Source organism: Gopherus flavomarginatus, chromosome 2, assembly GCF_025201925.1.
Source record: "Gopherus flavomarginatus isolate rGopFla2 chromosome 2, rGopFla2.mat.asm, whole genome shotgun sequence".
Taxonomy (NCBI): domain Eukaryota; kingdom Metazoa; phylum Chordata; order Testudines; family Testudinidae; genus Gopherus; species Gopherus flavomarginatus.
In genome coordinates, this window is record NC_066618.1 from 11131178 (window position 1) to 11145467 (window position 14290).

The following is a 14290-nucleotide window of genomic DNA, read 5'->3' on the forward strand; positions in this document are numbered from 1 at the left end:
GGCAGCGACTGATCCAGTGGGGGTCGATTTATTGTGTCTAGTCTAGACACGATAAATCAACCTTCGAGTGCTCTTCCATCAGCTCCTGTACTCCACCGTCGCTAGGGTGACCAGATGAGAGGAAGAAAATATCGGGACACATGGGGGGGTGGTTGCCGGCGGAGAAAAAAAAAAGAGAATACTGCAAAATAGCGGGACAAATGCCTAAATATCTGGATGTCTGGTCACCGTACAAGAGGCACAGGCAGAGTCGACGGGGGAGCAGCAGCAGTCGACTCACTGTAGTGTCTTCACATTATTCACACAGCTGAAGTTGCATAATTTAGATCAATTCCCTTCCTCCCCACAAGTGTAGACCAGGGCTTAGATTGTAGCTTCTTTGGGGCAAGGACTGTCATTTTGTTTTGTGTTTGTACAGCACCTAGCGCTATGAGGTCCTAGGGGTTATGGTAATATAAATAGTAAATAATAATAAACAATGAGATATAAGCATAACATAGGCCCACTCTATGAAATTAATGGAGCTATTTACAGAGTAAGATACTAATCAGCATGAATTACAATGACAGAATTAATAAGAAACAGATCTTTGTGTGCTCATCCCAGAATAGTCTTTAGATACCAGTTTCATGCTCTTATTTGTTCCTTCTCTCTTGTTCTGCTATCAACCCCTGTTCATTCTGTATGGTCCACAATGGGATTCACACTGCACAAGAATTTTGTAATGAGTATTACGCTAGGGAAAATTCTACTCCTGGAGACTCTGCCTTGCAATGTTTTAAGAAAGGAGGAGAAACATAGTTTTCGGTCATGATAATGCTATCTTTCACGTTCCTGTGCTTGTTTATTATAAGAGGTGTGGTCCAGGCACAGGATTGGAACCCAAGATCTCCCAACGTCTTAACACAACTGTGACATTGACTCTAACTGTGGCACTGAGCAAATTCATATACTGTCTCTGTGCCTCAACCTCCTCATACACAATGGGAATAATAAAGGCTTTCCTATCATTTTGGAGATGAAAAGTCTATTAGACAGATGACACCGGCTGGCTGGCCCTTTAAGACAAGATGGGCTCAGCCTTACCTGTGACCAGACAGCTACCCCCCAACTGACTATGATGGAGACTGACCTCAGCTATGGGGAATCAGAGAGATGATTATTTAAACAGCGCTGAACACTGAGTGGGGAGGAGACCCAGAAGAGAGATGCAAAAGTGGGGAACTCAGGCTGGGAACACCACAGGGAGCAGAGTAGGTTCTGTGGGGGAGCCCGGATATAGAGTCTGTAAAGAGCAGGGAAATCCCTGAGGGAAGCTGCCTGAGTACCCAGGGAGGGGCAGCAATGGGAGAAACCCTGCTGGGAGAAAGCAGCATAAGAGCTCTGAGAAGGGGACAAGCAGCAGAGAACTTCAGAGGAGCCTGTGAGGGACAGAAGAATTAGTAGTTTGGGTTTGTTTGGACTTACAGTCAGACCTTTTGTTACCCTGGAACAGGGCTGAACTTATGAGGTGATCTGGGCAGAGGGTGCGGACATGGAAGACTTGGACAGACACAGCCCATCGCAGAGCCATGGCAGTGGCCAGAAGCGGGTGGAATAGGCAAAGTTCCCCACAACGCTATGACTTGATGCCAGGGGGGCACTACGGTAGGAAAAGCATCCTATTACAACATAGTAAATATTGTTTTCCAGATAATGATACCTCTGTCTGCTTATTCACATCAAGCTATTCATTCCCATCCTTATTTCTTCCTCTGATTATCTTACATGGATCAAAGTTTCTTCTTTATGTGTCCTGTGGCACCTTATAGACTAACAGACGTTTTGGAGCATGAGCTTTCGTGGGTGAATACTGAAGAAGTGGGTATTCACCCACGAAAGCTCATGCTCCAAAACATCTGTTAGTCTATAAGGTGCCACAGGATTCTTTGCTGCTTTTACAGATCCAGACTAACACGGCTACCCCTCTGATTCTTTATGTGTGTTATTAATATATGAATAAATACAGTAAATTAACAGGTAATAGGAGAACTTTCTCATGATAGATTTTTTTTTAATTCTCTCAGCTTAGGGGATTGGTCTAATGTTGGTACCAAAGCACTGGAGTAAAGATGGTAACTATGGGTCTATTGAATGCTTAATTGTAGTATTCAGCTCAGCACAGAAAATTGGTCAGTGGTATTTGGTTAAAGCTGAAAAACAAATAGCCCAATAAATAATACAATCACATATAATATGTATAATCACTTATTTCAGCAGGATGTTCCTAATAAAAAACAGTTGTCAGTCATCTTCATATCCTCACCACATAGGCCATTAGTAAGATATTATTTTCCCTACTATATTTTAATAAATTGTTACTGTCCTCATTGCACTGTATGTGGAAAGCACTACAGAAAGAACATTTGCTTTTAATTAAGCAGGCGGACGGGAATTTCATTACCAAACCCCTAATAACCGCTAATGGTTGTTATTTCTATTTTCTAGGAAGACAGTTTAGCAACTGAACCTAGTCTGAAAAGAATGACTCGCTCTTTTATAAAATGTTTGTTATTTCTTTCTAAATGCTAAGTGGCCTCTTTTTCTCTTGAAAGACCAGAGACCTCGCTCAGGATTAGAACGAGGCAACATTTTTCAGATGAATAGTTTATTTGCTGAAAAAATGCAGTTTTCAAGCTGGCTGAAAGTGTTCAGGAATTCATGGCAAATTCAGCAAATAGCTTTTGGGAGGAGGAGCCTAAATGTTTCATTTTCTAAATGAAATATTTTGACCTTTCATTTGGAAATGATGTTTCATCAGAAATTTAGCTAGATATAAATAAAAAACAAGTATACAAGCAAAATCCAAAACCAAAGAGAAACTAAAAAAAAATTAATTTCAAGTCGAACAAAACATATTGTAAAATCTAAAACATTTTTTTTCCAATTTTTCATTTTAATGAAAAAGAAACAAAAAAATTCCATTCTGGGTCAACTCAAAACTAACTTTTTAAATTTTGTTTTTCAGTTTGGTCATTGAACTCAAGAATGATTTATCTACTCAACTCTCCTCAGAATGTTCACTTGCTTATATCATTGCCCTTGGGTTATGATAATATGCGAGGCCCAGATCCACAAAGGTATTTAGGCTCCTAACGTCCACTGGTCCTTTGTAAATCTAAGCCTGATCACCTCCTGTTATTGCAGAGGGTACCACTAAGTTATGGTCTGGAGTAAACAGTCATGGAATGGACTGCTGACCATAAGAGCTGGTCAAAACATTTCCATGGAAGCCCTTATTCATGAGAAAATGGCCTTTTTATTAAACAGAAATTTTGGAAGACAATTTCTGCTTATATAAAAAAAGTTGGGATTTTGTAAAAAAACAACAACACTTTTTCTCTATTTTTGACAACTGAAAATTGAGTTTTTAATTAATATCTTTAGTTCAAAACCAACAATATTAAGTTTTACAGTGAAAATGTTCACTTTTCAAATTGCTGAAGACTGAAACAATGTCAATTCAGATTCTTGGGGGTTTTTTCCTTTCAAAAATATTGACAAAAGAGGGGGAAAATTGTTCTCATTGAAAATTTTCATAGGAAAATGTCTTTTTCCCTCTCTCTCTGCTGACTACATTAAGCGCTGGTCTACACTTGAAAGTTACATTGCTATATCCCTCAGGGATGTGAAAAATCCACACCTCTGAGATGTAGCTATGCCAACCTAACCCCAGTGTACACAGGACTAGGTCAATGGAAGAATTCTTCCATATACCTAGTTACCACCTCTTGGGGAGGTGGATTAACTATAGCAATGGGAGGACCCCTCCCATCACTGTAGTCAGTGTCTACACAGAAGCACTGCAGCTGTGCTGGTGTGGAGCTTTAAGTATAGACATAGGCCAGGTCTACACTAACAAGTTAGGTCGACCTGAATAAGTTGCTCAGGAGTGTGAGTAATCCATACCCATGACTGACATAGTTAAACCGACCTAACCCTTAGCGTAGACAGTGCTAGGGGTATATCTACACTCCGAAATTACGTTGAATTTATAGAAGTCTTTTTTTAGAAATCGTTTTTATACAGTCGATTGTGTGTGTCCCCACACAAAATGCGCTAAGTGCATTAAGTCGGAGGACTGCGTCCACAGTACCGAGGTTAGTGTTGACTTCTGGAGCATTGCACTGTGGGTAGCTGTGGGTAGCTATCTCACAGTTCCCACAGTCTCCGCTGCCCATTGGGATTCTGGGTTGAGATCCCAATGCCTGATGGGGCAAAAACAATGTCGCGGGTGGTTCTGGGTACATGTCGTCAGGCCCCCCCTCTCCCTCCCTCTGTGACAGCAATGGCAGACAATTGTTTTGCGCCTTTTTTCCTGGGTTACCAGAGCAGACACCATACCACGACAAGCATGGAGCCCACTCAGCTCACCGTCACCATACGTCTCCTGGGCGGTGGCAGACGTTGGACTGCATTGCTGCAGAGCAGCAGCAGCAGCTCATTGCCTTTTGTCAGCAGGCAGTGCATTACGATTGGTAGCCATCATTGTCATATTCATGGGTGCTCCTTTAGCCGACCTCGGTGAGATCAGTCGGGGTGCCTGGGCAGACATGGGAGTGACTTAGCCAGGTCATTTCCATCTTCTGCCAAGCACCCAGGAGATGACGATGGCTAGCAGTCCTACTGCACCTTCTGCTGCCAGCCTAAGATGTAAAAGATAGATGGATCAAAACAAGAAATTGACTCGATTTGTTTTGTGAAATCAACGACCTGCTAAACCCAGGGTTTTGAGTTCAATCCTTGAGGGGGCCATTCTGTGTGACAGTTTTTCGTGTTTCTTTTTGATGCAAAGCCACCCCTTTTGTTGATTTTAATTCCCTGTAAGCCAAGTCATCAGTTGCCCCTCCCTCCATCAGAGCAATGGCAGATAATTGTTTCGCACAAAATCAGGTGAGGAGGCGACAGCAGCGTGGTGACAAGAGGGACAGGGTCATAAACTTCTCACAAAGTACGGGCTGGACAATGTGCCCTGGCAATGTGCACATCATGCTGATGAGCTCTGCATGAACTCTGCAAACACGCTGGCCAAACAGGAAATGAAATTCAAAAGTTCGCGGGCCTTTTCCTTTCTACTTGGCCAGTGCATCTGAGTTGAGAGCGCTGTCCAGAGTGGTCACAATGGAGCACTTTTGGATAGCTCCCGGAGGCCAATACCGTCTAATTGCGTCCACACTACCCCAAATTCGACCCAATTTCAGCGCTAAACCCCTCATTGAAGGTGGTGTAAAGAAGTCGATTTAAAGAGTCCTTTACATCAAAATAAAGGGCTTCATTGTGTGGATGGGTCCAGGGTTAAATCGAGATAATGCTGCTAAATTCGACCTAAAGACCAGGCCTAGGTCGACAGAATAATTCTCTCATTGACCTAGCTACCGCCTCTCGGGGTGGTGGATTAACTACAGTGATGGGCAAACCCTTCCCATTGGCATAGGTAGTGTCTACATTGAAGCACTATAGCAGTGCAGTTGCAACTGTGCCATTGCAGCAGTTTAAGTGTGGACACAGCCTGGGCCTAAAAGGCTCATTCTGCAGAGTTACAACTGTACTTACTGTGACTCGCAAGTGGAAGCCCTGGGAAAGCAGTGGGAGGCGTGATCGTAAACCTGTACAGGACTGGGCCCTATGTCTAGACCATGGGGTCAGATTCTGTGCTTTCCCTTTAGGAAATACAGCCCTGGGTAGTGGGGTGGACATGATAGCTTTAAACTACCTGTGTGCTCTCAGAGTTGCTCCAAGCACCAAACAGGCCCCATTGTAATCTAGATGTTCCAGAGCTGCTCTGAGTTATGGTAGCCTGTTATTGGTGATGATGTTGGCTTATGGTACAGTCCTGATCCCCTCCTGCCCACTCTTGTCTGAGCACACCCCTATGCCAGGGCCATTATAGCCAGTGCCAGCGCCAGGGTAAAAAGGTATTATCTCTCAACCCATACAAGTCACCACAGTGTAATACAAACAAAAAATGGCAGGTAGGAAAATCTCCTTGGCAAGAAATGGTTGCACATCTAAAGTAGTATTTGTGAAAGCTTTTCTTTGGAGGAGTCATACAGTTCACACATCAGCCTTTCGGCCTGGGTGCTTTCCCATTTCACAGATCTTTCCTATATATGGCCACATGTCGTGATTCAGACACCCACTGAGTGGTAACTGTTGGCAAGTGCTATAATGGTGACCACTGCATATCATTTAACCCTGTTATTCAGTGTTACTAGCAGCATCACCAAATTGTGTGGGATGCAATCAAGAAGAGGTAATGAACCCATAATGAGCTATGTTTGCCATCCACTACCTAATGTCAGCCAGCACTGCAGATCCCTACTACATGCTTCCAGTGGTGAAGAAGCAGGTTGAAGGAACAATGAACCTCTAATGGTGCTAGCTGCTGAACCTGGGTAGCTCATCAGCAGTTACTGGTTTATTAGATGGTCCCCCAGAGACACAGGGCATACTCCAGTAATTATCAAGTTAAGTTACCAATCATTCTGGCTACCATTTCCTCAGGCCTCACACTAGCCAAAATACTAAGAAACATAAACTAGGTCATTTAACCCATTTCTTGGCATTGTGGCAGGCCTGATCTCATTATTCTTTAACAGATGGCTGTCTAGCCTTGAATATCTGCTCCGATGCTGATTCACATCCTCCCTTGGCAGCTAGCTTCATTGCCTATTTTTTCTTACAAAGTTTTTCCTTAATATTTAACGTAATTTCTCCCTGCTGTCTTGGAAACCCGCTTCTTATTCTGTCCCTAACAACGAGAGGGAATAATTGATTCCTGTCTTCTTTATAACATCTTTAACCATTCCCAGATAACTGCCATCTCAGTTTTTCTCCAGATGCACACACGCAGTTCTTTTAGGATTCACCTCATAGACCTCATTTTCCAAGGCCTTTATGCTAGTCACTCTCTACTGAACTCTCTCCATTCTGTCTGTCTCATTTGAAGGAAGAATGCAATGTTGTTTTTTTAAAAGAGCACCCCACAGATAACAGTCAGTAAGGTCCCCAAAGAAGAATAAAATATAAAGCTATTTTAAAAGGAATTAGTTTGGAGGTGTGTGTTAAAATCTGACAAGTCCCTTCATAAGACCTTAAAGAATCTGAGCAGACCAAAAAAAAAGCACCCAGCTTTACAAAGAAGTTTTCAGGGCAGCTTTATAGGGTTCCTTGAAATATGGGGCCCAAAATTAAATGCTGTTCTCTTCCAGAGACCTAAGCCAGTATCAGGAGGCACTGTCTACTTCCACCATTAATATATCTGATAGATTTAGATGTGGTGTAAATGAGATCATATACCTCACAATGCAACTCTTAAATGCAGCTCTGCCCAAGAGATGCAGGAGCTGTACGAGGAGTGTGTCTGTCCTAAACTACAGCAGCTTTGAGTAGCATGGAAAAATACACTAGATACGTCTCACATGAGGTTGTACTTCCTAGGTGTAGCTGAGGTGTAACGAAACCTACAAATGAGAGGCATCTCAGCTGGGCTGTGTGCTTCAGAAAGAGCAAGGAAATGTGGGATAATGGCCTTGCTTACCTTTGATGCTTTGTCCTCCTCTGATCGGGGTAAAGATTCTAACATTGCCTCTGTGACACTAGCAGTCTGCCTGGGGGTTGGTACTCATATTCTTGAGTCACTTGAGCCAGCTTGACAGACTCAAAGTGAAAGGCCCCTCTTCCAATGCAAAGCCTGGGTACGTAGGCCGCATGTGGAGGAGCAATACAGTGGCTGGAGGGAGGAATGGAGCACTTTGGGACTTCCAGAGTAATGGGGTGGCTGGGAGGATGAAACCCTCCGTCTTGAAGGAGGGGAAGTGAGACTTGTGACTCCTGGGACTGACTAATACAATGTTTCTCTCACTGACCCAGACTCAGCAGAGAATTAGTTTGTGGGCGTTATCTTGGCTTTGTGGTTTCCCCCTGTAGGGCTTGCTGTGCTCTTCCTTACAAAGACTAGAGGAGAGGCATGAGCTGTGCTGATGAGGACTTCACTAAGAAATGCAGCACAGGGAAAGGAAGCAGGTGACAAACTGACAGGAGAAGCAGAGAAGCAGTGAAACTGGTAATTCATTCTCTTATCAGAGAAAGGCAGTGGAAAGGGGCAAAGCCCCTTGTCCCACTCACCACTTAGCACATTAGCATGCAAGTGTATTACAGAACAGCAATTCCAATCCAGGGTGGAGACAGAAACTAGTAGAGGGGGAAATAATGTACAAACAAAGCAGCCTTCTAACCTTATCAGTCAAGCCCTATCAGAGCCAGGAAAGCTGTTAGAAATCCTGCCCGTTGCTGGGAAGTTGGTGTTATAAGGCATATATGGCAGCACTTGTGTGTCTCTTGGCCAGTCCAGGTTCTCTCCTTGCACATTCTTAGCATATGAGTCAATAGGCCGGAAAACACCACCGCTCGTCTACATACTGCACAACACATTTTCAGATGGCATGTTTAGAAACTTCAGCTGTTTACATTCAGCCTTGTGTAGTAGCAATAAACAGCATTTGGGATGGCTGAAAGTTGCAGCAGAGATGCATTGGTTTGTATTGAACTATGCAGAGAAACAGATTTCTCGTTTGCTTTATTCCATCGGTGTTGCTAGAGGAACAGGCTCTGCCTTCCAAGTTGATTCACCCATTTCTGGCAATGACATTGTCTCAATTCCCCCTGGAATAATGAAACTGTTCTACACTTCCTGCGCCCAAAACTACTGTGTAGTGTTGCTCTCCACCCCCAGAGGTGACTGTAATATGATGAGAATCAAGTTTCAAAGGGACCTACTTCAGCGTGACACAGCTCATGAGAGGGTGTGGGGACAGCCTGAGCGAGCATAAGTTCGGCCAGCCCTAAAACACAAGGGGCTTGGATAGGCAGGCTGGAGCAAGACTGCTTACAAAACTCTAGAGATTCAGCATGTCATACAGGCCTCTCAGCATATGTAGTAAAGATCTGTTTCCTACAACTCTGTCTGCTTGTCCCTTGTTGCTAATGAAACAGTCAGCAAGTAGGAGTAGTGGAGGGAGTGATGCATGTGTAGCTTGCCAATCACATTGTAAATGCTTTGAGATCCTTCTTGGGGAAAGATTTGCTAGAAGTGGAAGACATTTTCCATTTTTACTAGGATTTATTTATTTTGCAGGGAACTCACACGTTTTCTCTCAAGCATTTCTAAAAGGACATAACAACATTGCTCATGCTCTCTATGAACATTGCCCCAATGGAAACAATTAATAATCTTTGACTCTTCTGTGGGCCACCTACCATAGGATATACAGTCTTGCATTGCTACATGCTGCTGGACCAGTGGTGAGTCATATGACCTCTCAGCTACTACCCTGGCTGAGTTGGAGCTATGTAATACTCTACAACTTCCTGAAATGTGGGGCCAGATTTCTGTATACTCTAGCAGCATAAAGGAGCCAGAATGCTGGCACCCCTGGGAGATGCCCCTCCCCAATGAACTGAATGTAGGAGGGAGGTTTTTCTAAAAGCACTAAGGATAGTGAGGCCAACTACCCCTACTGATTTTCAGTGAAAATCGCACACATAAATTATCCTTGTGCCTTTGAAAAATCTCATTTACTTCCCATTGTTTTGTAAGTTTATTTCCCCTTTGCCTTCCTCTCAGTTTGGACACTGAAAACAGCCTAGTCAGTTTCACTTTTCTTTATCTTCAGTTTTAAGCCAGTTTCCCTTTCTTGCTCTCCTACTCTACTATAGCTCACTGATGAATGTACTAACCAGTGCACCCCACTAGCGTGGTGCTGTGGTATTTGAGTAACAAACACATGGGCAGATTTGTCTATTGGGGGAGAAAAGGGCTAAAATTGTTTCCCACTGGAACTGTTGAAAAACAAAAGCAGTTGAAGAACAGTTTATTAGTCTTAACTTCAGTAAAACCTTTTAAAAACAAACAAATAAAAAAGAAACCTGAAGCTGGGGCAAATTTGACCCAAGAGTGTCCCTTTAATAGGATAAGCATAGTGTCTTTTGATTAAACTTCCACAAGATGTTGACCTGAATATCAACCCATAATGATAAAAACACCCTGTTAAAAAAACAAGGAAAGGAAATTTGTAGATTAAAAATAAATTTTAAGTAAACAGATCAAACTAGACTACATCAGGGAACTAATTTAAATCCATAAAATCAATGAGATCGCGAATTAAGGTTGAAACTGCATCCTTAACCCTTCCTGTGCACCAACAGAGTCACTGAAATAATAAGAATAAAACACACATAAGTCCTTTAGCAACATTAACTAATTAACTAATGCTCATAGCACTCCTGTGCTATAGGAGAGCAATACTATTGCCATTTTAATACTTCAACATTTGTGCAGAGGTTGCTTTGAAAGTTCTAATTGCTGTACCACAGTGAGGAAGATATTAGCTCTTTTTCACACATGGGGAAGCTGAGACATTAAGAGTGAGATTTTTAAAAGTGCCTAAGTGAGTTAGGAGCATAAACCCTAATACCTTGTGCTCCTACCTCCTGTAAGTGCTTTTGAAAATCCCCCGCCCCAATGCCAAAAGTTTCAAACCCGGCTACCTAATAGTATTTAGATATTCATGATCTGGAGTGGTCTGAGCAGTGGATACTCAGCACTTTTGAAAAATTTGTCATTTGTATTTAGCTACTCCTACATTGCCTAGCCTTAAATAGCTGGGATGGACAATGCTGGCCTAAGTGACTCACTCAGAGTCATACAAACAAGAAATTAGTGCCCGAGCCAGAAATGGAAGAGTCCTTATTCCAATCCCATTTTCTAGCCATTAGATCACACTGGTTCTTTGAAAGCTAGGTTACCTGAAGTACGAAACGGGCTGCGATATCACAGCTACCACAGCCTGTGCTAAGCACAATATTTCAGCTTTAGCTTGGGATGACTCAGCTTTTGTTGTGTTTAAGTTAAACTCTTATCATGAACTGAATGCGGCGCTTGACATATGTCTTGCCACAGTAAGATAACATGCTTGACATCACATGGGCGCTTTGCCTCTCAGCTCTCTACCCTGGCAGGAAATGTCTTTATATACAACTTAAAACACTAAGATGAGGTATAAACCCAGGAGATGGAGAAGTGGCTGCAGGGTAAACAAAAGGGGAACACTAATCTGAGATGCACAAAATTCCCTAACCCTACCACCCTCTGAAACAATTGTAAGACACTGATCTGCTATTCCGTATATTTTTTAAAATTAAAAAAAAATGTACATATACTTCTAAAATCCAGCTTCTTCCTCTTCCCAGCCACCCGTGCTAGAGAAACGCCCTTCCTCCTCATTCTCTGCTGTTTACTGAATGGAAGCATCTTTGCTTTCCCTGTTTGGAATTGGGGAACGGGGTTGGGGAAAGGATCAACTGTTTGGACACTGCATTAATTTTAATATTCTGGAAAGTTGCTTGGGCCTCTCTCTCTCTCTCGCTCTCTCTCACCTCATTCTGTCTTCTTCACTTGTTTGTGAGGCATTTTTAAAAGGCAAATGCGGCCCGCGTCACCAATTAGTAATGAGCAGAGGTTCTGAGCTACAAAGGAAAGTCAAGGGACACTTTTGAAAAGACCCAGGTTGGCTGCTGCTCTGGCTCAGGTGGGGGAAGGGCCAAACAGACGGCTCCATTTGGATGGTGCTCAGGGCATCCTGTGGACAAGTTGAGGGTGCTCAGTGCCTCCCAGAATTAGGCTCTAAAAGAGGAAGGAGGGGGAGAACTGAAGCGGAATCTTTTGTTCTAAGAATCTCTGCGTCACACTAGGAGATTTAAAACTGCACTTTGCCCCCAGTAAAAGTCAGGCGCCCAATTTCTCTGCAAGAGAAACTCCACTGACTTCAATGGAGTTATGCCAGTAGAGAATTTGGCCCAGGGCTGGGCGATTTTCCTTCGGCTTGGCATGACTTACCGTTCACTTTCCAAGCCTTAGTAACAGAGACAAACAGAACTGTGTGTTTGACTGTCTTAAAAGGGCATTTCTTCTGTATCAGTGCACAGTGCGCTTGGCTCATCTCCTCTGTCCCACACAGTAAATAGGACACACTGCAGGCGGGTTCTCAGGGACTCAGATGTAGTGAAGGAGAAGGAAAGCCTGCTGTTGCCCCAATGCACTGGAACTGCAAATGGCAATTGCAGTTACAGTGAACCTCTGCTCAGAACAAAGCTACTCTGTGAAACAAATGATTAAACTATGCAGGCTGGTTATTCCCAATACCTCCCTGCTGCTTTCATTTTTCACACCCTTCCCCCTTATCATACTGGAGGCATATTTCAGTGGTTGTCATTTCCATTGCTCCTGTTTGCTCTGGCCCCAATTCAGCGAAGCGCCTAAGCACGTGTTTAACTTCCTCGACGTTAATGAAGCTCAGCTGGGGCTGATTTGCAATGCCTGGAAATGATCATATCCAAGAGAGATAGGCAAATGGATTTCACTGCTGGAACAAAGGTTTGTTTTAGAATTTCTGCCCTTTTTTTTTTCTCTGAGTTGTTGGAGTAGGTAGCATCCGAGTGAAATGATGCTACAAGCAAGAAACAGTGCATTTAGCAAATGTCATCCTTTTCCTCTCATCACAAATTGTCCACCCGCAGTATGATTTCATGCAGATTAGGCCTCGGTCTGGCTATATAGTTCTGCCTGCAGGATTAGGGCTTTGTTCTCTCTTTGCACTTGAACAGCAAGTATGTTTATTCACAAACTGGGTTATTCACAAACTGTTCATTGCTACTATTCCATTGAGTATCCAGAATTCACTACTTGCTAGTTGAGCTTTGCCATGGGACAACTGAGCACATGTCCCACTCCCATCTGTGTTTACTGATCTGATTGTCAAAGGTGCAGAGCAACCACAAGTCCCAGCGAGGTCAGTGGTTGCTGCTGATGACTATCACCTCTGAAAAACAGGACACGTGTCTACTTTTTAATTTACTGCAAGGAGCCCCGTTGCCATGGTAAAAGTTGCCATAGGAATGTGTCAAATAAGTAACGAAAAAGGAAAGAATGTGCTATAAAGCAGTCAAAACATCTTTTTCATGTCAAGCCAACCAAAATAAATGAATATACCAAAATAAAAGAAAAATATGGGACCAGCTTCTGATTTCAGTTACATTCAATTCCAATTGCTCTACTGTGAACCCGGAGTAACCCTTTTGGGATTTACACCAGAGTAAGTGAGAGCAGAACCAGACCCATAACAAATAAATGAATATCTCAATTATAAATGGGATAGATTACATGTTCCCCTATGACACATTTAAATTATGACAGTTTATCACAAGACTAGACAATCACAAGACTAGATAAGTTCTCAGATACAGTGCTTGACTTTAGAAGCATGACATATCTTTAAACAGCTCACATACAGCAGGCATGTATGGTGTCCTTATGCAATATAGTAAGTAGTAGTGGACGCTGTAAGATATTTGTAAAAATAATTTATCTTTACCTCCTAAAGGAAGAAAGAATACCCTGCCAGGATTAGCAACTCAAATGAAGGCATTCATAAAAGATATCAGTTGTTCGAAGAAAGAATGAGATGTAGACCAAAGCTGATGACTGAGAAGCTACTAGTCCCTTTTCCTCAGCAAAGATTTTATTAAATGGCCACAAAAAAGATAATCAGTGGACTGATAGTTAAATTAAGAACAGATTTTTCCAGTGCTATATTACTATTTTCAAACAGCAGTAATTCTCTGGGAGTGAAATTCGTTCCTGTGAGCTGACCCAGCTCAAGACTTATGCATCACCTAAACCTTAAAAATAGGGCTTTAATGGTGCACAGACATAGGGTGATTTTCACCTTGACGAGAGCTCCATAGTATTCCACTTGGTGATACCAAGGATTTGAGAAATTGGAAAAGAAGATTTGAAGATCAATGCTGGACCTCTGTCACTTGTCGGATAATTACTACTGCTTGTCAAATGCATTTAAAGGAAGGCATATGCCATTAATTATATCAAACAGTTCATCAGTATAACAAGACACTGACTGGATCCAAGACGTTATTCCCACTGCCTCCTACTCCCAGCTGCTGCTCTTTCACCACCCCAACAGAATCCCACCGCAGAGTCCCCCTTTCCCAACTGCTGCTGCTGTCCTCTGCAGAGCTCCACCCTTAATTCCCCGCTGCTGCTTCCCTCCACATCCATACTCATGACTGGACTCTTACATGCTCCTCAATCCCAGGCTGAGGTCTGCACTCAGCAGCTTTCTTAGGCCGACACTTAAAAGCAAAGCATATGCTCCCGCGCTTCCCGACTAGGCCT

The 14290-nt window shown here is 42.9% G+C and overlaps 1 protein-coding gene across 1 annotated transcript in view; it reads right to left on the minus strand.

Moving 5' to 3' along the window:
* The window catches only part of GHRHR (growth hormone releasing hormone receptor), a 1095940-nt gene extending 1087441 nt beyond the window's left edge, over positions 1 to 8499 (minus strand). Inside the window, exon 1 of the mRNA XM_050942718.1 lies at positions 7580 to 8499. Coding sequence (XP_050798675.1) covers positions 7580 to 7624 — 45 coding nt within the window. The 5' untranslated portion in view covers positions 7625 to 8499. The remainder of the gene's footprint in view (positions 1 to 7579) is intronic.
* Positions 8500 to 14290: the final 5791 nt, after the last annotated feature.